This window comes from Loxodonta africana, chromosome 4 (genome assembly GCF_030014295.1).
Source record: "Loxodonta africana isolate mLoxAfr1 chromosome 4, mLoxAfr1.hap2, whole genome shotgun sequence".
In the NCBI taxonomy this organism is placed as follows: Eukaryota; Metazoa; Chordata; class Mammalia; order Proboscidea; family Elephantidae; genus Loxodonta; species Loxodonta africana.
This window is the reverse complement of record NC_087345.1, coordinates 139,437,522-139,464,374: the sequence shown is the minus strand read 5'-3', so window position 1 is coordinate 139,464,374 and position 26,853 is coordinate 139,437,522. Positions and strand designations below refer to the sequence as shown.

Sequence of the window (26,853 nt, the reverse complement as noted above, 5' to 3'; positions counted from 1 at the left end):
TCCTTATTCAATAATTTGTGTACTAAGCAAGCAGAAGTCTGGTTGTGGAATAATCTTCAAATAAACGGTCTCAAAATACCAGTAATCTAGTAAATTGTTCCATCCAGAAAAGAAACAGAGTAATATGTTCTAAGACTGTAAACAAATATTCCTTTGTTTATAGTGAAAACAGTTCTTCAAGAGATTAAGGACTCTCCTTTCCAATCAGTGCATATAAAAATAGAAACTCAAACTAAATTTCTGCCAAAAAGCTTTAAAGATCACAATGTTAAGTTTTTCCAAACAACAAAGCTATGAAAAGAGTATGAGACTGGAGAAGTCAAGATACTGAATTCTTTAATTTAGTTGATATACCTGATTGCTCACATTCTTTAGGAGGTAGATTACACTCAATTTACAATTTATATTTGTACTGACTGGTCTACTTTTTCTTTTTGGGGAGATCAGGTGGGATGGCAAAAGTAGATTATTTTTCAAAAACAGACACTGAACAATTGCCATGCCTAAGTGGTGATGAATCAGCTATATAGCAGATCAGATACTTGCCACTCCTCTGAGAAAAGTCCTCTGTTAGGACAAATGACTAAGCCAGATCTCCTCCAGAGCCTTAGGTGAAGTCTTCTCTTTTTACTCAAAAGAGTTTTGATGTTTTGCTCTTCTTCAATTCTGGCATAATGACAGCAAATCAAGATCTATATAATTTAGTTGATTTTAAAGAGCCAAAATTTTATCTTACCTTTTGAATTCATTGAAAAAACTATGGAACAGATCTGTGTTAGAGAGAGACTGAATTCTATTAGAGTTCTATAAACCATGCTAATGCTGTAGTAGTTCCCACTGAATCTAGTAACTACGTTTAAGAGAGTTCTGGTTTCATTAAACTCTACTGAACCACGTTTTTTACAACATTTCATTATATAAACTCTGAATAACCTCAAAGGACAGAATCCCTACTTTTAAAAATGTTATATGGCTTAAGTGGAGAAACTGATCACAAGTAAAGTATTAAAATAAACCTTGCATTGAGTACTGTTGTACTCAGAGCACATTACATTTTAGGTTTTTGTTCAAGAAACACCCAGGTCAAAAGAAGCAACTCACCTTTCATCTTTGTTTTGCCGAATGCATCCTTCTATAATTTCTTTCACTTCAGGAATCGCTACTTTGTCAAAACTAGCAGGCTTTACCCCCTGAAAGCAATAAAAACAGTAACAGAAACACATTAATGAAAGTAGAACCTTTGAACTTTGATTTTTAATTTCCTCCAATCCTTCTACTAGGTTGCTTTTTTACCATCCTGGTTTTTCTCTGAGTTGCCTGCAGAAGCTGGTCCATGCCTAGGTCAGAGCTGAGTACTGGGAATTTGGTTCACCACAAGAAAACAGCAAACAACAATTACACAGTGGGGCCGTGGCTATGTTGAAATTCAGGCTGGTATTAACATCTTCTGCTGTGTTTCGGGCAAAGGAAATTATTGGTTAAGAAGAAGGCTAAATGTTCTAATTGATTAGAACATCTTTTGTTCAGTCTTGCCCCCCAACACATTAATCAACACAGCATTAACTATTCTGAACAGTTAACTCACATGCCGACATGAATCCATAGGCTTAGTTTCCTTGGCAAGCATTATTATATTGTTATAGTACTTGTTAAAAAACTCAATATGGAAGGAATTAAGGATTTAGGCTGGTTTGGTGTGAGAGTTGAAGATCAGATTGTTTGGGACATAAAATAAAAAGTGATATATCAGACCTATATGAAAGACAAGCTTTCTAATTCCAGAAGAAAACACATTACCACTATTATATATAATACTAAATAATAGTATCACATATATCACAGGATAGTTTGGAATCTTCATAAAGTGTAAATTCCTTGAAAATATTTCCAGCAATACATGGAAAACATATACAAGATATAAGAACAACAAAATATTACTGCGAGGGGGGTGGAGAAAAAAAAAAGCCTTATTATCTATTCCCAACTCATCTATGTGACGAGTTGAAGTAGCTACAATGATATGATGCCCAAGTGGCACCATAGTCTATAAACATATAAAACACAGTAAGCAGGGAGTGGAGGGGTGTTAAAAAAGTTACTGAATATATATAAATTCTAACTATAGTCTCAGTGACAAAGACATGTTAAAACAAGATTTTAACATGTCTTTAATACAGGTAGTCCCCACCCAGGTTACGAAGGAGATCCGTTCCTGTCTTACCGTTTTTAAACTGAATTTGTAACTAAGTCGGAACAGGTGCATATGGTTCTTACTTAGCCTTACTTTAGTGCAAGAAAAGGCTGGAAGACTTTTCAACGATTTAAAAGTGCCATGTGCAGCAAGTGAAGGTGATTGTGATGAAGAATTTTGAGAGTAGGGCCTGGTTCAATTGTTTCAAAGTTAGGGCAAATTTACATAACATTAAATGATTTGTAACCCAAGGACTGCCTGTAATTTGATAAGCCACAGAAATGCATGCAATCTCTCCTTAAGTCAAAATGAAATACATCATTAGCTCTAAATACACCAGAGTTGTAGTTAGAAAACCCTCATCAATTACTCACGGTCGTATTCAAAAGTCCTGATTTGGAGCAGTTTACTCCTAAGGCTGACCTGCCACTGCAAGTGATTGTGCAGCAGGGCTGACTCTAAAGAGTTAAATCTATGAATTTAAAAGGTTCATATCTGAGTAATGACTACAAGGAACACTATCTGTATTTTTCTTAATCTTCTTATTTTTCCAAATCCAGCTAAGTTTTCCCAATATGTCTGTCTTCACATAGTAATTCTAACTAAAAAAAAAAAAATGCAGCTGACGCAAAAAGCCACTTTAATTAAGCAAGCTGGTATTTCAAACTCAGGCGTAAGAAAAAAGGAATTGTTTTAAGAAAAAAAATGGATAGCACGCACAAAGTTTTCTGGTAGGAGGAAAAACTGAAGGTTTTGTTTTGTATTTGTTTTTAGTTTTCTACAATAAACATGTAAAACTGTATGAAGTAAACATTAATGGACAGAACTAAAATGCTATATATTAAAACATTCACTATTGGCAGAAAATTATCTGAAAGTCTCTCCTTGGTAAACTTGAACATTCATACATGGTTGGCCTTTGCATGTAAAGACAGTCCAAATATTACAGAAAAGTAGATAAAGAGAATAAAGAATATGAGGAGGAAAAAGGTTACTTCTTCCCTAAGCATGTAAATTCTAGAGGAATACGGTCTACTGGCAGTAAAAGTCAACAAATTAAGTTAATAAAGCAGGCATTCAGCATGTTAAAACTCTTCTGTTTCAATCTAGAATGGGAAAGATGAAAGGATTTAACAGTAGAAGACTTGAACTCAGCGTGAATAGGGCAAGTAGAAGTTCTGAGCTCCAAGATTCCCTGTCTAGCATACGAGGATAATACCTGCCCAACTTACCTACCTACATTCAGGCCAGCTGGAATCAAATTTGATACCCAAGTTGAAAGCTTTTTGTGAATTATTAAATTTGCTGACCTAAGGTCACCTTGGAGATCAATGACAATCACCAAAACCATAAAACTTAGAGTTAAAACTGTCCCTGGGTGGCGCAAACAGTTAAATGCTTGACTAACCAACCCAGTGCCGTCGAGTCGATTCCGATGACTACTAGCTGAAAAGTGGGCAGTTAGAATCCACCCAGAGGTGTCTCAGAAGACAGGCCTGGGGATCTGCTTCTGAAAGGTCACAGCCTTGACAACCCTATGGAGCAGTTCTACTCTGCACACACGGGTCACCATAAGCTAGAATCAACTCGTGGGCAACCAACGACCATAGGGCTAAAACTAAACGAATTCTTTCAGAAATTAATCACCAAGATCCACAATGAACCCATTTTCATGAGGTATTTGTCAATCCCAAGTTACTACAATAAAATCTTTGATTATCCTTAGTAATAAATAATTCTATTTTGACTTTACAAATAGGAATACTAATTGAACAAAGAGATACAAGGACATGACAGCAAAACCAGTAACTGTGCATTATACAAACCTTAAATCTACTAGGTTACTGTTTTCCCAATCTATAGCCAAGACTTTGGTATAGAAAATTCCATACCAATGATATACAACACATTAACATGCCACCGCTGCTTTAAAAAAATGTATTGTAGGTGCCAAGGAAGCCTATAAAACTGAGACACACCTTACTAGTCTAGCAGCTGGTGTTAAAAGATTACAACTATTTACTGCTACCCACTTAGATACCAAATAATTTCAAGAGCTGCGATACGTAACATAAGAAATTTCACCAGTCAGTCACCACCAATAAGTCAGGTTTATCAAAATACCTAGCAGAGATATTCTGTGTAAATTTGAAAAGGAGCAAGGGAATATAAAAAAGATGGCCAAGTAAGAATGTCTGGAATGAGCATGAACCCTCACTGACCTTGAAAGCGACCTACAGAAAAATCATCTGGGACATCTAACAGAAAGCTGTTTAAAATAAAGACAATTACAGTTTCTATATACTCATCAAATAACCATAGGCTTCTTGAGATGAGAGAACTCACTTGATTCTGAAAATAGCTGATAATTTTTTACATTAAAAAAAAGTCTAGATTATCCTAAAACATGATTTTAAGTATCAGAAAATATTTTAATGATAAACAATTTCATCCTACTTTAGTTCATTTACTTCAACAGAAGATGTTCAGCTTAGAGCCCAATGATCCTCCAAATGTGATTATGTCACCCTTTTTCTTTATCCCTTGATTTAGCCCTAGTAGTGCAATGGTTAAGGGCTTGGCTGCTAACCAAAAAAGTTGGCAAGTCTGAATCCACCAGTCACTCCTTGGAAATCCTATGAGGTAGTTCTACTCTGTCCTGTAGAGTCCCTATGAGCTGGAATTGACTCACAGGCAATGGGTTTGGTTCTTGGTCTTATTCTAGTCCTATTCTGACCAATAAAGGTAAAGTGTTGCTGACCTATTCCAAATAAGATTAAAAAATTCTTACAAAAAATAAAAGAGTGCTAAGGTAGACAAACCGGGCTAGTATCTTACACAGAACAAAATTAATTAGTACAGGTAACACAACCCTCTTACTCTAGGTAACACAACCCCCCTTCAGCCAGCAACCCACTGGCTCTAGAAATATTCCTGCCTTACTTTGTGACTCACAGTTAGGCAATACCATCAGATTATGTTTTTTTGACATGGAATAGCATATTTCTCTGCATTAAACAGAAGTAATTTTTGAACGTCTAATGTATATCCATTTAAGACGCTTTTAGGCTTATATAAAATTTTGTGTTTTCCTAAAACAAAAACAAATGCCACTTCCACACACTCTTATGCGCTATCCAAAAAAATGAACTATTGTGACTCCTCAAAAGTACATCAAGAGTTGATATAAGATAAATTATGTTTCTAATACATGTAGCCCATAAACTAAAAAAATAACAAAATCATATACATGTACTTAACAGAGTATGAATTTTCCTTTGAATTCTTTGTATGCATATTTTGCCCAGTATAGATTCAACCAACTAAACTGCTGGCAAAATAAAAGTGAGTCATAATAGACAATTCTCTGGTTCAATTTTCCAGCTCTTTAAGAATTATTGGAATCTGCTTCTTAAAAGCTTAAATGAGTTAGGGTAACATATAACTATCTCTTGATAAAAGTAAATCTTTTCCTAACAGTTCAGAATTGAGAAAAAAGCCTCCCTCCTCCTTACACAGAGTACAGTGTAAGAAATCGCCTCAAATACTTAATTTATTCTTTTCTATCAATTGTTCTTGGGTCATTTTCTGTGCAACTAAAAAAAGAAATTAAGTCAACTACAGAACTTTAAATATTTTTAAATCATTTTGATGTCAACAATTTTAGTACTTAAAGTAAAACTTTCTATACATATCACCGAATGGCAACAATATACCTTTTGTATATATGGAAACTTCTTACATACCTCATGTACACAATCCTTTTGAGGACAGCAGCAGCAATGAGAATTTACGATGACAAATACTGAGCAAAAATCTTTCTTTGTAAAATCCATCAGAAAATGCAAGACAGACTTGTTACAGTTAAGAAGAAAATAAGGTGAAAATGGATAAGCTGTAAATTAACAGAGTAAATTAGCCCACAGCATAAGGAAGACGGAGATTAAAGTCAGACTGAAGCATACTTTCTTGTTTAACACCAGCCATGCTTCCCCAACTCTCAGACATGAGTTTGCTCGGATCAGCCAACAATCTACTTTAATTCTAGATTGGCCCTTTAAACAAAACTACATGCCAAACAGCAGGGAAACTGTTCTGCTACTATTCTTTCTGCTTCTCCTCCATCAGCAACAGATCCCTGGACAGGCAAAATGAGATATTTTATGTGCTCAAAAGCTCCACCCACTATGTTCACAGGTTCAGCCTCCTTGACATCAAAACCTATCCTGGAGGCTTAACTGTATGTATACTAGAAATTCATTTATCTAAACATCCTCTTACCCCTAATCATGTTGAAACTGTGCTTTTAAAAGAAAAAGGGGATTGAGTGTCCAAAGTGTAAACTCAGAATAATGTAGCCAAAAAAACAGGGAACAAGGAATCAAAAAACTGGAGTTGCATTCTCAGTTCAACCTCTTTTACATTAGTCTGTGTGACCTTGACAATAACCCTTAAACTGACTTGAAAAGAAGGGCATAATAGTTTCTTTGCTTGCCTAATTTAACAAGTGGTAATGTTAAGCTATGTCTTAACCACTCTCTCACACATTTTAAAAAACAAACTGCTGTGATTAGTATACAAAAACAGTAAGAATTTATTCTTCCCGTTCTCCCTTGTATTAAAAGCCTCAACATGCATATCTACCTAAAGATATTTCCATTTGCCAGGAAGATATCAGGGACCCAAATAACAACTACTTTGATTCTGATGATTAAGGAGTATGTTTTTCTTCATGGCATTGTGAATATAAAAAAAAAATAGATGGTAGAAAAAGAATTGCTCATTGCATTGTTACAACGGGTTAACAGAATAAAGTCCTATTCCTTTAATTTGGTAAATCTGAATTTCCCCCTTCAAGATAGTGGAGACTAACTAAGGATTCAATTATTCAATGCAGCATAAGATAACGGTTTGGAAGCTATTTGGTAAAAATACTTCTGCTCTGAAGGCTAGAAATAAGTACTAATTCTAATGGTCAATCTCAAAGTATTTATCATTGACTGGCTCAACACAATTCAACACTTCTAAGTAGGCAGTCTAAAGTATCAGGTGTTTGGTCAGAAATGCAGCAATGTGGTCTAGCATTACCTTTAACTTAAGTGTTTGAGCAAACCTGCATAAGACACGGTTAGGGAGCAAAGCTAGAAAAACAGGTGCCTTGTTTCTTGCTTCATAAAGTTCATCTACAGATGTGTGGAGGTTTTTAACTCTAGTGAGCAAAAACAAACAAAACAAAAATTAAGTAGTTTTTATGGACAAAGGTATGATGTAGGCACAAATAACTAGACTCTATAAAAAGATCCTTTTCTATAAATCAAAGTAAGAGTTTTTAATACACAGGCAGTCCCTGGATTAGGAACAAGCTCTGCTCGTAAATTTACCTTTAAGTTGAATTTGTATGTAAGTTGGAAGAGTCAGATATGGTTTGTATCTAAAGTCTCTTAGTCAAATGTTTACCTTAGTATATAGTGTAACGTTAAAGAAACACTTCCAGATACCCTAAGATATCTTTAACATAATACAGTAATAATAATAATAATTTTTTGGTGCATTTTGCAAAAGTAGTGCCTGTTTGTTATTAAGAACCACCGTATGTACCTCAAATTTTTAATATAATAGGCTTTATGGAGGTTGGTCTGTAACTACAGGTTGTATGTAAACTGAATGTTCCTAACCTGTGGATTGCCTATATACAATAAAAATGCCATTCCCCAAAGATAACTGTTACCATGACTAAACTCTAATTCATCTTTCTCTCAAAGTTAGTGCACTTCTTGGGATTTCCCCATTTTTTTTCAATGGTATCATCATTATTTCCACGACTCAGAATAGAAACCTCTGTCATTCTTAAATGCTTCTTCTCCCACAACATTTAAGTACTAATATGCTCTATGAGCTCGTTAAACAAAATTAAATGTTTAAAGCAGCTGGTAAACTGTTCTACTGCTATTACTTCTATTGTTCCTCCAATAGCCAAAGATCTCTGGCCAGGCAAAATGAATTTCTACTAGCTTCTTTCTTATCTCTTAAAATCATTGCTTCTTTGCATTATTATTGTGACCACCAGAGTTCAGATTATCAACACTTCACCTCTTTAAGCTTAGACCAATTTAAGATGGGCCTCACTGTCTCCATTCTCTACAATTCATTTTTTATATTGTGGCCAGTTCAACCATTCGACTTCATGTAACCATCTCCAATCATTTGACATCATTTAACTCACACTGCCCCACTCAAAAATGGTTAACAGTTCTCTACAAGATGGTAATAGGATCACAGATCTAGAAAGAATCTGAGAGAGACTCCTTCCTTGTTGAAATGAAAAAATTGTGGCCCATGTTCAAAACTAGCATTCTTTAATTCAACTGGTATCTATGGAGCGTCTAGTCTAGTACAAACCAACTCATTGCCGTCAAATTGATTCCAACTCATAGCAACCCTACAGGACAGAGTAGAACTGCCCCATATGGTTTCCAAGGAGTGGCTGGTGGATGTGAACTGTTGACCTTTTTTTTCATTAGCAGCCATGGCTTTTAACCACTGTACCACCAGGCACAGTTTACTGCTATATATTCAGCACCTAGAATAAGTAAGTCTATATTCCAGTGGGTAATGAATCCAGATTTCCCAAAGTTCAGTCCAATGTTACTATACTTTTAATTTAATTACTCTGGTGTGAAAAGTTTTTACAATTCAATTTCTACCTATTTCTCTACCCTAATCTCTCCAAATAAGTCCAAGGTGGTTACTTGTTCACCAAATGCTTAATGCGTTTTTCCACCGACAAGAATACTCTTTCTCCTCCCCCCCTTTTTAGCCAACTGACTCCTATGCTTCCTTCATTGTATACCTCAAATCATATATAGTTCATTATGAGAAGCCAGCAATCACAAAATATCTATAATAATTGTTTGCCATTTAGCATGTATTTTATTTATAAGATACAAGGAAAATCAGTACTAGTAAAACGTACGTAAATATAAAGACCACCTTTCTACATCCTCAGTTTTTACTCCATAGTCTACCTCCTTGTGAATTATGGTATAGTTCAATATTCTGAGAAATTGACATATGGATTTCATAACTGCTTTTTAGCACCTAAAAATTGGGAATGACAACCATAACTATCACCTTTAATCTTAATGAAATCATAACAGAACAATGAAATGTCTTTGAAACTCATGCAAAAGTTTAAAATACAGCCCTACAAATCGTAAAGTTTTCATTTATATTTTTAATTTAAACTTGTTGGGTAGACGCAAGAATAAAATTTATCAAAACAAAACAAAACTTTCAGCTAATTCCAGTGGATAAATCTCTGACAGCACAAAAAATTTCAACTGCTAAAGAAATAAATACGAAGTTTTTGACTTTTCAAGCCCTATCTAATCAGGAATCAGTCTCACTTGTTTCTGTGAAAGAGTAGGGTGAGCTGTAACCTGTTATATAAAAACTAAAGGAATTTTAACCTAACTGCTTTAATTCTTTTTATTTCCAGACAAAATGTTCAAACCTTACAGCCCAAAGGCTAAAGGAATCAGTGACAAAGTCAAATTACACAAACAAAGTAATTTAAAAACCCAATTATATTTAACTTGGTTGTTATGGGGCTGGATTCAGCCAGATTCTTACTGGTATGAACCATTAGTTTACAGGAATTTGAACATGCCTTATGATCCCATTGGAAAACAAGCCTCTTCAAACTCCCTACCAAACCCAGCTAGCTCTATCAAAGGAAATTAGTTTACCTCGATCCCCCAAGGCTCATTACTTCCTGGATACATGAAAGCTTGTGTATTGCTCCAACCTCAAATGCATAGTCCTTCATATAAAAAGTTGATGCCACTGCTTGATGTAGTTTTTATCCTTTTATAGCAGCCAAGAGTTGGGTTAAGTATATTACTACTCTTACTTGGATCTTCTTGTTACCAATATTATAAATTTTCAAAATAACTGGGTCAAGATCACAAACAGAATATGCAACTAAGATTTCTCCCTTAATAACAGGGTGCATGAACGTGTACACAGGCCTCAAACCTGTGATACCAGTCTTATGCTACACATACGCCCTAACTTTATTATACTCTCCAATTTTTTTCCTTGAGGCCTAGAAAAAAGGTTTAAAAAAAAAAACAGGAAATGGAAAAAATTTTAAGGTTTGAATTAGTATCATCTTAGAGACACTTGATTTCTGACTCTACTACTATTTTCTTCTGTGTCCCTGAGCAAAATGCTTAATCTCTGAGCCTATCTTCTTATTTGTGAAATGAAGATATTATCTACGTAACAAGATTCAAAAGATTAAAATAACAAAGTATATGTAAAGAGTTTTGCAAAGTGATTTCAAGAAGATTGCAAATAAATGCTAGCTTACCCTCTTCCATTTAAAACTTGACTATGTTAAATTTATTAAACACATTTCAATTATTGCAATTTGCTGAATGTCACTGGTTAAAAGAATAGAAAAAGAGACAACTTATTTTATTACGCAGCATGTCATAATGAGGTTAATGATAATAATGGCACTAACAAGTACTGACTGAGAACTGTGTTTTAGGCACTTTGCAATGTTTTACGTGCATTTCTCATTGAATCCTTGCAAACACCTTAGGCTCAGAGAAGTTAAATAACTCACCCAAGGTCTCACAGCTAGAAAACAACATTGCTGGGATTTGAACCCAAGCTGTCCCAAACTCCAAGGCCCATTACCTGCATAGGCAACATAGAATTGTTTCACCCACTACAGTTCCTGTATTTATATGTACATTTCACAAATAATGACCGAATGTCTCTTGCTTGCCAGTCCCTAAGCACTGCAAATACAGCAAAGAAGAAAAATAAAATCCCCAAACCACAGACCAAGTATTCCAACTGAGGTACAGATATCTAGTATCAGTATCTAGTATCTTCTGGTTTGCCAGAAGAATGAACAAATCTGTCTTGGAAGAAGTACAACCAGTATGCTCCTCAGAAGAAAGGAAGGCGAGACTACGTCTCACACACGTCGGACATGTTATCAGGAGGGATCAGTCCCTGGAGCAGGATATCATGCTTGGTAGAGAGCCAGCAAAAAAGAGGAAGATCGTCAACAATATGGATTGGCTGCAACAATGGGCTCAAGCATAACAATGATTCTGAGGATGGCCCAGGACTCGGCAGTGTTTCGTTCTGTTGTACACAGTGTCGCCACAAGTCGGAACCGACTTGATGGCACCTAACGACAAGAAATATCAGTAATATGTCAGATTGTATAAAAGCTATGAAGAAAAAGCAGTAAAGGACATAGCAGTAAGGTGTGTGCATACTTAAGAATGTGGTTTTAGACAAGGTGGGCAGAGAAGGCCTCTGAGAAAGTTACACTTGAGATTTGAATGACTGCTTCAACAATGACACAGAGTTTATCAGTGCACTACAGAACATAACATTAAACCATACTCTAGTAGTTTAAAATGTTTACGCCCTCACATGGGCACTTACACAGAAAGGTTAAAATGCCCTCAGGTCACATATTGACATTGCAATAAAACATTTATGGATTCAGTATGGCATTTTGATATAATCAGGGGTTCTGGGGTTTTCTAGGTGTGTAATCTTGAGCTAACTATTCTGGGCTTCAGACTATTTATTTAAATGCGTAAATAATTGCAGTATTTATCTGGCAGGGTTTTGGAAGAAATAAGTTACATAATATATACCAAGTGTTTAATGCAATGTCTGGCACTGCATCATCTATTATTACATGGCAGTGTACCACTGCAGGGTCAGACATGTAGTAATGAACTGATCTGTAAGAAAAGAAAAAAAAAGGGGGGGGAAAGAAGAAAACTGTCACTGACAGGCTCACTTCTAGTGGAGGGGGGATAGTTAATATCATTCTAATAATTACTAAAACAGAAGTAGAGTATGCTGGGAACATAAAAAAAGGAAGGACTTTCTTCCAAGTATCCTAGGTAAGGAGCGCTAGAGGAATGAGGCTACTGGCTCATTGCTTCAGACTGAGTTGACTCTCAGCATCCCTGGCATACCAAGTCAATAAAGGTCATAGCTTAAACATACTTCCTCAGGAAGATTACCTTTGACTCTCTCAAGAAGATTAAAACCTTCTATGGGTTTTTATTCACATCTATAACATCCACCTGCATCACCCTAATGTAACTATTGCTTCAACCTTCCCCATAAGATTGTGAAAGCTCTGGGAGGACACTGAAGCATGTATCTTGCTCACTGCTATATCCACAACCCGACACATAAAAGATACATAATTAATAGTTGTTAAATAAGTGAATAATTATTAAATTAAAAAGAAAACAAGAACTACAGCACATGGCTCAAATGACTAGAGTTCTGTGCTCTTTAGACCTGAGCTATTACAGACATTCCAGGCTGACTTAAGAGGAAATACAATTCTTCAAGGCTTATTTCAAAACAGGGTCATCACGATTGCTTACATAATTATATCAATCACTGTATCATCTAGACATGTATTTAAATACCTTACATTTATCTAAGCACCCTAAATGGGAAACTTTAGAAAAGTAACAATATAACAAAGAACAAAGCCCTTTTGATTCTTGACTGGAAGCCAGAAGATAGGAATGGATATTGCCGATATCAAGATAGCATTTCCCAGACAAGGAGTATAGTATTTGACAGTGAACAATAATGGACTGTAAATCACAAAGAACAAATTTTCACAGTTTAGAGGAAAAATAAGGCACACGTGACTGCCACCTGAAATATCCTCAGAAACTTAAGGATGTAACACAGATCCAATGAACTTCTCAAGCTTTTTATTCCATCTTTTCTACAGAATGCCTTGTTATTTTGCGTTTTTTAAGAAAGCAACTCCAGAATAATGCAGAAAATAAATGAAATTATATAAGGTTAAATTTCTAAGTCAATCTGGATACTTACAATGCTAGTAAAGGAGTCCCTGGCTGGCACAAAAGGTTAAGCACTCAACAACTAACCAAAAAGTTAGTGGTTCAAACACACCAAGAGGCACTTCATAAGAAAGGCCTGGTAATGTGCTTCCAAAAGGTCACAGCCTTGAAAACACTACTCTGCACAAATGGGGTTGCTACGAATTGTAATTGACTCAATGGCAACTAACAATAACAACACCAATGCTAGTTAAAAAAAAAAAAAAGTTCTATGAATGATGGAATAGTAATTTATTCAAATAACATTTTGGTGTTTTATTACCTAGCCTATTTTTTATTTATCTAACCAAAAATAAGGCACACAGAACTGGAAGGGACCAGAAGGGATCACTGGTCCAGCTCATGCTTCTCAAACTTTAATGGGCATATGAATCTTGTTAAATGCAGACTTTGATTCAACAGGTCTGGGATAGGGCCAAAACCTTACATTTTTTTAACAAGTGCTCTGATGCGTTGCTCTGAGATGCAGATATGGCTGGTCTGGGGACTATGCCTTTTTTTTTTTTTTTTTTTTTTGGACTTTAGATGAAGGTTTATAGAACAAACTAGTTTCTCATTAAACAGTACACATATTGTTTTATGACACTGGTTAACAACCCCAGGACATGTCAACACTCTCCCTTCTCGACCTTGGGGTCTCTTATTACCAGCTTTCCTGTCCCCTTCTCATCCTTGCCTCTGGGCTGGAGTGACCCTTTAGTCTCCTTCTGTTTTATGGATCTGTCTAATCTTTGGATGAAGGGTGAACCTCAGGAATGACTTCATTACTCAGCTCTGTGAGGCCAGTAAGTCTGGTCTTTTTTTTGTGAGTTAGAATTTTGTTCTACATTTTTCTCCAGCTCCGTCCAGGACCCTCTATTGTGATCCCTGCCAGAGCAGTCGGTGGTAGCCAGGCACAATCTAGTTGTACTGGCCTCAGTCTGGAGAAGGCTGTGGTAGTTGTGGTCCACTGGCCCTTTGGACTAATCTTTTCCTTGTATTTTTAGTTTTCTTCATTCTCCCTTGCTCCCAACGGGGTGAGACCAGTGGAGTATCCTAGACGGCTGCTCGCACGCTTTTAAGACCCTAGACACTACTCATCGAAGTAGAATGTAGAATATTTTCTTTATAAACTATGTTACACCAACTGAGCTAGATGTTCCCCGTGACCATGGTTATGGACTACACTTTGCATAGCGAAGACCTAAAATGGTGGTTCTCAAAATGTAGTACGAAGACGCCTGAGTGTCTTCAAGATCCTTCCAAGGAGTCTGTGACTTACTCTCATTTCCAACTACATATCTCCATGAGACCAGATTTTCGTCATACACCTCAACCAAAACAACATATTTCAACAGACTAAATGCAGCAGATATGAGAATATGTGGCCTTTTTTTTCTAGTAGATCAAACATTTAAGAAATGTGCAAATATATAAAAATGCTGCTCTTCTCGAAAAATTTTTGTTCTGAAGAAGTTATTTTTTAATTAATAAATACTTCTAAAATTTCTGCTTTAATTTCTAATATGGCAAAATCAATAGATATAACACAAGTAAACAAAAGCTCTTTGGGGGCCTCAGTGATTTTTAAGAGTGTAATGGGGTCTTGATACCAAGAGTCTGAGAACCACAACTCTAAATGAATCATTCAGATGGATCCACCAGCTCTTATTCATTCTCTTCTCAAAAGAACTTGCTGGACAGAATCTGAAACCTCGACCAGTAGGCCTTTGCAATGTTTTATAATCTTGTCAAGTTCTTTATACCCAACTACAATTTTCCTTTCCTTTCTACTTAATCTCCTCTAGATCAAGAAAATAATTGCTAAGCATTTCCCTCTTCTAATTATGTATGTAAGCTTCTTCTCCTAAGAAGTGTTAAAAAATATAGTTGATAAAATTCAGCATGATGGGCCTCAATAAGAAAGGTTTAAATGACATTAGGACCATTGTCCTGAAATACCTGAAGGACCACTAAGTGTAATTATGATTTGGTTAGCCCTATGAACTCTCAAGAGAACAAAGTGGGGTAAAAGTTAGGAGGAAACACTTTGACATAACACAAAAAAAATCCATGAGTTGCGGAGTAGAACTGTGCTCCACAGGGTTTTCAAGGCTGTGACCTTTCAAAACCAGATTGTCAGGCCTTTCTTTTGGAGCACCTCTGAGTGTGTTCAGCTGCCAAGTTAGCAGTCAAGAACTTAAATCATTTGCGCTGCCCAGGGACTCCTAACAGAGCACAGACCTAGCCATATAATGGAAAGTTACTTAAACTAGTTGTTCAGAAATTACAACTATGAGATTTGGGACTCTATAGAACAGCATGTGACTACATGACTGCCTTTCTAGTCCTGCAACTGTGGCTCCTTTTATTTACCAAAGTTACTATTTTCTGCTATATTTGTAGCCAGTTTTTCTCATCCTATAAAATGATTCCTTTTATATGTGTATCAGTTTCTACTTGCCACTACTTAATTTCATTTTAGTAGGGTAATTTTGTTAATATTTCAGAGGTCATCTTATATTTCACTCCTCTTTCACAGGGCAAATAAAACTCTCCTAAAATTTACACAGTGTATAAATCTGACTGTATTTGTGATTCCTTTTATCGAATCATTTTTTCTTCAAAATATCACCAAGCGCCTAGCATGTGCCATGCTCCCCGTTACAAACACAATAAAGAGAAACAAAAATTTAATAAAGCAGGCTCTAGGACAAAATCTTTTAAGACACTATAAACTTTACCTTCCTGTTCCCAACTCCTCTCCAGATTAAGAGTTGGGTACAGATGATATTGAATATACCATGCACTGCTAAAAAAATGAACAAATCTGTCTTGGAAGAAATACAGCCAGAATGCTTAGAAGCAAAGATGGCGATACTTCACCTCACATACTTTGGAGGGACCAGTTCCTGGAGAAGGATATCATGCTTGGTAGAAGGCTGTCGGTGAAAAAGAGGAAGACCCTCAACAAGACAGAATGACACAATGGCTACAACAATGGGCTCAAGGATATCAATGATGATAAGGATGGCACAGGACTGGACAGTGTTTCATTCCGTTGAACATGGGGTCACTATGAGCCGGAACCAACTCAGTGGCACCTAACAACAGATGATGTTGGACAGGTTTTGGGAGAACTAAGATGGACTAGGAAGGCCTGGTGATCTACTTTCATAAATCAGCCAATGAAAACCCTATAAATCTCAATGGTCCGATCCACAAGAACGGTGCAGGATCATGCAACATTTTGTTCCATTGTGCATGGGGGTGAAAAGAGTCAGGGGCCAACGGCACAGCAGCTAGAGACAACAACAGTGGGTTTAAATATTTTAGCAATGAGAAAAGGAGGAAGAAAGTACACAACTAAAGGGAAATAAAACTTGTTGAACATAACAAAATATGGTATACCCATGTTGTTGTTAGGTGCCGTCAAGTCGGTTCTGACTCATAGTGACCCTATGCACAACAGAACAAAACACTGCTTAGTCCTGGTGTTATCCTCACAATCGTTGCTACATCTGAGCTACTGTGTCAATCCATCTCCATGAGGGACTTCCTTTTCCCTGAAACCCTCTACTTTACAAAGCTTTACGTCTTTCTTCATGGAATGGTCCCTCCTGATAACATGTCCAAAGTATGTGAGGTGAAGTCTCACCATCCTCGCTTCTAAGAAGCATCTTGGCTGTACTTCTTCCAAGACAAATCTGCTTGTTCTTCTGGCAGTCCACTGTACATTCGATACTCTTAGCCAACACAATAACTCAAGGGCATCAATTCTTCTTTGGTCTTCCTTATTCATTGTCCAGCTTATGCACACATATGAGGCAACTGAAAATATCATGGCTTGGGGCAGGTGTACCTTAGTCCTCAAAGTGAGATCTCCGCTTTTTAACATCTGAAAGAGGTCTTTTGCACTAGTTTTGCTCAATGCAACGCATCATTTGATTTCTTGACTGCTGCTTCCATGGGCGTTGATTGTTAATTGAAGTAAAATGAAATCCTTGACAACTTCAATCTTTTTTCCATTTATCACAATGTTGTTTATTGGTCCAGTTGTGTGGATTTTTATTTTTCTTTATATTGTGGTATAATCCCTACTGAAGGCTGTAGTCTCTGATTTTCATCAGTAAATGCTTCATATCCATTTCACTTTCAGCAAGCAAGGTTGTGTCATCCATATAATGCAGGTTGTTAATGAGTCTTCTTCCAATCCTGATGCCCCATTCTTCATATAGTTCAGCTTCTCAAATTATGTGCTCACTGTACAGACTGAGTAAGTATGGTGAAAGGATACAACCCTGATGCATACCTTTCCTGACTTTGAACCACGCAGTATCCCCTTGTTGTCTTTGAACGACTTCCTCTTGATCTATATACAGGTTCTTCATGAGTGCAACCAAATGTTTCAGAATTCCCAATCTTCTCAATGTTATCCATAATTAGTTATGATCCACACAGTCAAATGTAATTGCATAGTCAATAAAACACAGGTAAACATCTCTGCGCAGTTCTCTGCTTTCAGCTAAGATTCATCTGACATCAGCAACGATATGTCTCAATCCATACCCTCTTGTGAATCTGGCTTGAATTTCTGACAGTTCCCTGTTGATATACTGCTGCAACCATTTTTGAATGACCTTCAGCAAAATTTTACTTGCATGTGATATTAATGATATTGCTCGATAATTTCCGCATTTCTTGGATCATCTTTGGAATGGACACAAATATGAATCTCTTCCAGTTAGGTGGCCAGGTAGCTGTCTTCCAATTTTTTTGGCATAGATAACTGAGCACTTCCTGTGCTGCATTCCTTTGTTGAAACATCTGAATTGGTATTCCATCAATTCCTGGAGCACTGTTTTTCACCAATGCCTTCAGTGTAGCTTCGAATTCTTCCTTCAATAGCATCGGTTCATGATCATATTCTACCTCCTGAAGTGTTTGAACATCAACAAGTTTGTTTTAGTACAGTGACTCTGTGTATTCCTTCCACCTTCTTTTGATGCTTTCTGTGTTGTCCAATATTTTGCCCACAGAATCCCTCAATATTGGAACTCAAGACTTGAATTTTTCTTCAGTTCTTTCAGCTTGAGAAATGCTAAGCATGTTCTTCCCTTTTGGTTTTCTAACTCCAGGTCTTTGTACATCTCATTACAATACTTTGTCTTCTCAAGCTGCCCTTTGAAATCTTCTGTTTAGCTCTTTTACTTCATCATTTCTTCCTTTTGCTTTAGCTACTCTAACTTCAAGAGCAAGTGTGAGTTTCTTCTGACATGCATTTTTTTCTTTTTTCTCCTACCTTTTTAACAACCTTTTGCTTTCTTCATGTATGATGTCCTTGATAGCCCACAACCTGTCTGGTCTTCAGTCATTTGTGTTTGAACAAATCTATTCTTAAGATGATCTGTAAATTCAGGGGGGATATCCTCAAGGTTGTACTTTGGCTCTCATGGACTTGTTTCTATTCTCTTTAGCTTCAACTTGAACTTCCATATGAGCAATAGATGGTCTGTTTCACAGCTGGCCCCTGGCCTTGTTCTGACTGATGATATTGAGCTCCTACATTGCCTCTTTCCACAGGTGTAGCTGATTTGATTCTTGTGTATTCCATTCAGCAAGGTCCATGTGTATAGTCACCATTTGTTGTTGAAAAGGCACTTCCAATGAATAAGTTGTTGGTCTTGCGACATTCTGTCATGTGTTCTCTGGCGTAGTTTGTGTCACCAAGGTCATATTTTCAAAACTACTGATTCTTCTTTGTTTCCAACTTTCACATTCCAATCACCAGGAATTATCAATGCATCTTGATTGCATGTCTGATCAATTTCAGACTGCAGAAGTTAGTAAAAATCTTCAATTTCTTCATCTTTGGCATGAGCGGTTGGTGGGTAAATTTGAGTAACAGTCATATTAACTGATCTTCCTTGTAGGCATATGGATATCATCCTATCATTGAGAGTACTGTACTTTAAGACTGATCTTGAAATGTTCTTTTTGAGGATGAATGTGATACCATTCCCCTTCAATTTGTCATTCCCAGCATAATAGACCACGTGACTGTCTGATTCAAAATGGCCAATAACAGTCCATTTCAGCTCACTAATGCCTAAGATATCAATCTTTATGTATTCCATTTCATTTTTGATGATTTCCCATTTTCTTAGATTCATGCTTTGTACATTCCACAATCTGATTATTAATGGATGTTTGCAGCTGTTTCTTCTCATTCTGAGCTGTGTCACTTCAGAAAATGAAGGTCCTGAAAGCTTTAGTCCACCCATGCCATTTAAGGTAGACTCTACTTTGAGGAGGCTGCCTTCCCCAGTCATATTCTGAATATGTTCCAACCTAAGAAGCTCATCTTCCAGCACTAAAACAGACAATGTTCCACTACTATTCATAAGGTTTTCATTGGTCAATTTTTTCAGAAGTAGACCACCAGGTCCTTCTTCCTAGTCTGTCTTAGTATGGAAGTTCTGCTGAAACCTGTCCACCATGGGTGACCCCGCTGGTATTTGAAATACTGGTGGCATAGCTTCCAGTATCACAGCAACATACAAACCACCACAGAAGGACAAACTGACAGATGAATGATGGGTATATTCAGCCATAAAAAGAAATGAAATATTGATACTTAGATGAACTTTGAAAACACTGCACTAAGTAAAAGAAGCCAGACGTAAAACGTCACATATCGTATAATCCCATTTATATGAAATTTTCATATTTGGCAAATTAAATCCACAGAGACAGAAAGTAGATTAGTGGCTGCCTGGGGACAGGAGTACGGGGAAGAGAGGAGTTAACTACTAATCGGTATGGGGTTTCTTTTTGGAGTGATAGAAAAGGTTTAGAATTAGATAGTGGTAATGGTTGCACAACACTGTCAATATACTAAATTGTACACTTTGAAAATGGTTAAAACCATGAATTTTATGGTGTATGAATTATATCCAGGGGAAAAAAAAAACAACCCTTTGAACTGAAAACAGGCTAAACAGTATATTAAGAATATACAAACAATGATATTGGTCTTTCCAGGTTGTATTAAATTTATTACCAAAGACTTCTTTAAGAAGGGGATTTTCTTCTTAACTGAGCTTTAGTTTGCAAATAAAGACACATTTGATTATTAGAAAGTGGCTTGAAATAATTTGTTTACTTTGATCAAATTGTTTATATAACTTTTTATATGACCTTATGACATTGCTTCATCTGATTCTCTCTCTGAACTACCCTGTTTTTAGTCCCAAGCCTCTGTTGAGCAACTTTTTAAATCAGTGTAAGATTTAGCTGTCTTTTTCACCTATCCATCTTACACAGTCATCATTTTTAACCAGTTAATCTTATTTGTTGTGTTAGGTATGGAACACAGAGAAAATTTAATACAGGTCACCCATACAATCTGCATTTAAAAAACTGACACTACAAATAATTTATAGCTTTATTACTTTAAACAGCAGAGTTGTTTTTATACTTCATTTGACATAAAAAAAACTATCCTGACATGTTTTAAGCATCGACCTTTATTTGTTTAGAGAAATAATCAGGAGCTGAATTCATGAGATTAATCAGAGACACTGACCACTAGACAATGGCGGCAGCCCAGTCAACACCTAGTCATAGCATCTCTATAGCAGCTGAGTCTTTGTCTGCTAGTACATAATGAAACATACCATGTTCCAAATTAGGAATACTGCAACACCAACAAAGAAGGCTGGTGGCCCAGACAGACAGCAAAGAATATTTAAGAATATGGCTATCTTATGTGCATTTCATTCCCTGGCGTGTTTGGTATCAAATCATTCAGCACTGTAGGAAGATAATGGATATTGGTTCACAAATTTTTATGTTTAAAACTCAGAATGATCACCTCAAATAGTAATACTGGGTTTAAGACATCACTTAACTCTTAGGTCAATATCAAGAATAAATATGGCCAGTAAAAAACAATTATTACATTAAAACCTTCTATGTTTTCATTGTAGAATTAAAGTGTTGGTTCAACTCTTAACAGAAAAGAGACTGCCCACAAATTTTCAGAGCTGTTTTAAAGCTACCTTGCTTACACCAAGATCCTCAAGTCTACTACAAGTACAGAGACTAATAGCATTCTTACAGAAAACATCACCATTCCTGCTTTTGTAGATTTGTAATTGGTTACAATACTCTCCACAGGACAATTAAAAAAAAAAATGTTCTGGTGACATGTGCTTAGAATAGGAGCTAGCAAGCTGTTTCTGTTAAGAGCCAGGTAGTAAATATTTTAGGCTTTTGATCGACCACATAGTCTCTGTTGCAATTTTTCAACTCTGCCATTATAGCGTGAAAGCAGGCACAGATAACACATAAATGAAAGACTGTGACTATGTTCCAATAAAATTTTATTTACAAACATTGAAATTTGAATTTCCTGTAATTTTCACATGTCAGGAAATAGTCTTTTGATTTTATGTTTAACCATTTCAAAATGTAAAAACATTCTTAGCTGATGATGTTGGCTGCTGTTGAGTCGATTTCAACTCATGGTGACACCAAATGTGGCACAGTACAACTGCATTCCACAGGGCTTTGAAAGCTATGACCTTCTGGAAGCAGACCACCTCTGGGTAGATTTGAACTACCAACCTTTCAGCTAGTAGTTGAGTGTTTAACCATTTGCACCACCCAGGGACAAAAGTGTGTGGCAGGCTGGATTTGGCATTCGGCAATCCCTGGTTTACAGTATAAGGAAATGAAAGTAATAGACAGTAAGTTAGTAAATAAAATACACAAGCTATAAAAGTTATACAATCCTAAAATTTAGAATTATGCATTTAACCTCATAATAGGTTTAATATTCAGTTTGAGCTTATTTTCTTGAATATGCATATTTACGATGGGCATTTCTTTTCAAAAATGTGAAGTGGAAAAAAAACCACCCAGCTTAAGTCAATTCTAAGTCATAAAGAAAACAAATATCTTGAATCCATCTACTTTAGCCACGTCTACCTCAAGTTCGTATGTCAAACATTCCTCCAGATTACCTCAATAACCTCTTAACTGAGTTTGCAGTAGTCTTTCCTCATAAATTAATTTTCCACTCTATACCCAGAATAATCTTTTTAAACTTAAAAATGTAAGCGTGATCATATGACATCTACCTGCCTTAAAGTGATGTATACACTAGCTTCTGCCAAACTTTGTCTTTTTGAAGATTCAAAATTCAGTTAAGAAATGTACTTAGAGAGTGTATTTAAAACTAAATGCATATTCTAGGAATGTAAGGTTGGTTTAGCATCTGAAATGCATTTAATGTAATATGCCATATCAATAGAAAAGCAAACAAAAAAAAGCACATGATCATCTCAATAGATGCATATAAGAAGTTCATGACAAAATCGAACATAGTTTCACGATAAAAACATTCAACAAACAAGGAATAGAGGGGAACTTCCTCAATGTGATAAAGGGCATCTACAAAAAATTCACAAAAACTGGATGCTTTCCTCCTAAGATCAAAGAGAACACAAGGATGCTCACTTTTGTCAATTCTATTTAACACTGTACTGTAGGTTCTAGCCAGGGCAATTAAGCAAGACAATGCAATAAAACCAGGTTGGAAAAGAAGAAGTAAAATTATCTCTATTCACAATGGCATGATCCTATATATTGAAAATTCAAAGAATCTATGAAAAACCTAATAAAATTAATAAATGAGTTCAGCAAGTTTGCAAGGTATGGGATCAATATACAGGGGGAAAAATTATTTCTATATACTTGTGAAAACAACCAAAAATAAAAGTTAAAACAATTCTGTTGAATAGCACTAAAAAAAAAAAAACAACTTAGGAAAAATTTAATAAAAGTACAAAACATATACTCTGGAAACTATAGAACAATGTTGAAAGAAATTAAAGATATAAATAGGGAAAAACATTCCATGTTCATGGATCAGAAGACTTAATATTGTTAAGATGGCAATACTCAATGTAACACCTATCAGAATCCCAGCTGACTTCCTTGGGAAATGGATACTAAAATTTATATGCAATTGAAAGGAACCTAGAAGAGCCAAAACAATCTTGAAATAAGAAGAATAAAGTAGGAGAACTCACACTTCCTCATTTCAAATCTTACTACAAATCAATGAGAATCAGGACAATGTGGCACTGGCATAAAAACCGATCAATGGAATAGAACTGAGAGTCCATGCGCTGATAGGGATCACAATAGAGGGTCCTGGACAGAGCTGCATAAAAATGCAGAACAAAATTCAAACTCACAAAAAAAGACCAGACTTACTGGTCTGACAGAGAATGAAGAAACTCTGAGAGTATGGCCTTGGACACTCTTTTAACTAAGTACTGAAGTCATCACTCCTGAGATTCACTCTTCAGCCAAAGATCAGACAGGCCTATAAAACAAACAATAACACATGTAGTCTGACCATGTATATGAGACTAAATGAGCACACCAGCCCAGGAGCAAGGAGGAGAAGGCAGGAGGGGACAGGAAAGCTGGACAGATGGAAATGGAGAAACCCAAGTTCAGTAAGGGGAGAGTGTTGACACGTCGTGGGGTTGGTAACCAATGTAACAAAACAATATGTGTATTAATTGTTCGATGCAAAATTAATTTGCTCTATAAACTTTCATCTGAAGCACAATTAACTGACTGACTGACTGAATGAATGAATGAATGAATGAATGAACAGAGAGTTCAGAAATAAACAAGGGTGCCATGATCATTCGATTGGGAAAGAACAGTCTTTTCAACAAATGGTGTTGGGACAACCAGATATCCACCTGCAAAAGAACAAAGTTGGACCACATGCACTAGAATGGCTATTATCAGACAAATGAAAAATAACAAGTATTGGTGACGACGTGGAGAAATCGGAATCCTTGTGCATTGCCAATGGGAATATAAAATGGTGCAGCCGCCGTGGAGGTTTGGCAGTTCCTTAAAAATCAGACTTACCACAACCAAAAACCAAACCCGTTGCCATTGAGTAGTCTCTGACTCACAGTGACCCTAAGACAGTAGAACTGCCCCATAGGGTTTTCAAGGAGTGCCTGGTGGATTCAAACTGCCAACCTTTAGATTAGCAGCTGTAGCTCTTACCCACTATACCACCAGTGTTTCCATATTACCCAGAAATTCCACTTCTAGGTATAAACTCAAAAGACTTAAAATTAGGAACACAAACAGATTCTTGTACATCAATGTTCATTGCAGCATCATTCACAATAGTCAAAAGGCATAAACAATCCAAGTGTTCATGAACAGATGAATGTTGTTGTTAGGTGCTGTTGAGTCTGTTCTAACTCATAGCGACCCCATGTACAACAGAATGAAACACTGCCTGGCCCTGTGTCATCCTCACATTCCTTGTTATGCTTGAGCCCACTGCTGCAGCTGCTATGTCAGTTCATCTCATTGAGGGTCTTCCTCTTTTTCAATGACCTGTACTTTACGAAGGATCATGTCCTTCTCCAGGGACTGATCCCTCCTAATGACAGGTCCAAAATATGTGAGATGTAATCTCGCCATCCTTGCCTTTAAGGAGCATTCTGGTTGTATTTCTTCCAAGACAGATTTATTTGTTCTTTTGGCAGTCTATGGAATATTCTATATTCTTCACAACACTGCAATTCAAAGGCATCAATTCTTCTTCAGTCTTCCTTATTCATTGTCAAGCTTTCGCATGCATATGAAGTGAATGAAAACACCATGGCTTGGGTCAGGAGCACCTCAGTCTTCAGAGTGACATCTTTGCTTTTTAACACTTTACAGAGGTCTTTTGCAGCAGATTTGCCCAATGCAATGCGTCTTTTTGATTTCTTGACTGTTGCTTCCATGGATATTGATTGTGGATCCAAGAAAAATGAAATCCTTGAGAACTTCAATCTTTTCTCCACTTATCGTGATGTTGCTTACTGGTCCAGTTGTGAGGATTTTTGTTTTATGTTGAGATGTAATCCATACTGAAGGCTGTGGTCTTTGATCACCAGTAAGTGGTTCAAAAGACCTCTTCACTTTCAGTAACCAAGGTTGTGTCATCACAACAGATGAGTAAATAAAGAGATGAGTAGATATAGCGATACAATGGAATACTAGCTATAAAGATAAATGAAGTTCTGATACATGCTATAATGTGAATGAACCTTGAAATCATTATGCTGAGTGAAGTAAGCCAGATATAAAAAGGTCAAAATATTGTACGATCCCACTTACACGAAATAACTAGAATAGGCAAATGCACAGAGATCAAAGTTTATTATTGGTTACTATGGGCTTCCCAGGGTGGTGCAAGCAGCTAAGTGCTTGACAACTAACAGAAAGGTTGGTGGTTCAAACCCACCCAGAGGCAACTCAGAGGACCTGGCAATCTGCTTCTAAAAGGTCAAAGCCTTGAAAACCTTAAGGTGTACAGTTCTACTCTGCAACACATGAAGTAACCATGAGTCGGAATCAACTCAACAGCAACTGGAAAGGGGATGGACAGAGAGGAGATGGGGAGATATTGCTTAAGGGATACTGAGATTCTATTTGGGGTGATGAAAAACTTTTGGAAATGGATAGCACAATATGGTGAATGTGATTAACGTCACTGAATTGTACACGTAAAATGGTTAAAATGGCAAATTTTTGTTATATGCATTTTATCACAATGGTTTTTTTTTTTTAACGGACAAAGAATCTGAATAGACCTTTCTCCAAAGAAGGCATACAAACAACCAATAAGTACATAAAAAGACGGTCAACATCATTAGCCATCAGGGGAATGCAAATCAAACCACATTAAGGTACCATTTCAAATCTACTAGGATGGCTAGAATCAAAGTCAGATAAAAACAAATGTTAATGAGGATGTAGAAAGACTGAAGCCCATACACTTCTGGTGGGAATGTAAAGTGGTCTGGCAGTCTCACAAATGGTTGAAGACAGAATTACCATATATTCCAGCAACTGCACTCATATGTATACACAAAAAAACTTTGTACATGAATGTCTAAGCAGCTGTGATGATTAATGTTATGTGTCAACTTGGATAGGCTATGATTCTCAGTGGTTTGGCAGACATTGGACTGTCTGCTCTTCCATAATGTAATATAATGTAATCACCTCCATGATGAGATCTGCTATGAGCAGCCAATCAGTTGAAAGGGAAGTCTCTCTGGGGGGTGTGGCCTGCCTCCAATATATAAATGGATGTTCCAACATAGCTCACTCTCCCTCTGGATCCTGCTTCTGAATTGCCATCATCTGACCTCCAGTTCTTGGGACATGAGCTAGTAGCCTGCCACCTGACCTGCATATTTTGGGATCTGCCATCTCCTGTAGCCCTGTGACCCGGCTGCCCACTGTCTGGCTTGCCCATTTTGGGTTTGTCCACCCCTACAACCATGTGAGTCAGGTGAAACCTCCAGCCTGACCCATAGATGTGGGACTTGCCAGCCTCCACAACGACATGTGCCATTTCCTAGAATTAAATCTATCTATATGTATTTATCTACTCTGTCCTATAGGGTCGCTATGAGTCAGAATCAACTCGATGGCACTGGGTTTGGTTTTTGGTTTTTACGTATATTTATATGTATACATTTCACTGGTTTTGCTCCACTACAGAACCCAGCCTAGACACCAGCATTATTCATAATATCCAAAAAGTGTAAACAACTCAAATGTCCATTAACCATCAACCTGATGAGTGGATAAATAAAATGTAGTATATCCATACAACTGAATATT

General features: G+C 36.7%; 1 protein-coding gene across 5 annotated transcripts in view; it reads right to left on the bottom strand.

The window, feature by feature from the left end:
• The window catches only part of WNK1 (WNK lysine deficient protein kinase 1), a 163,113-nt gene that overhangs the window by 57,048 nt on the left and 79,212 nt on the right, over window positions 1-26,853 (bottom strand). For all 5 annotated transcript variants that reach the window (XM_064284758.1, XM_064284759.1, XM_064284760.1 and 2 more), the window contains exon 5: window positions 1,102-1,190. In XM_064284758.1, the coding sequence (XP_064140828.1) occupies window positions 1,102-1,190 (89 nt within the window). The remainder of the gene's footprint in view (window positions 1-1,101; window positions 1,191-26,853) is intronic.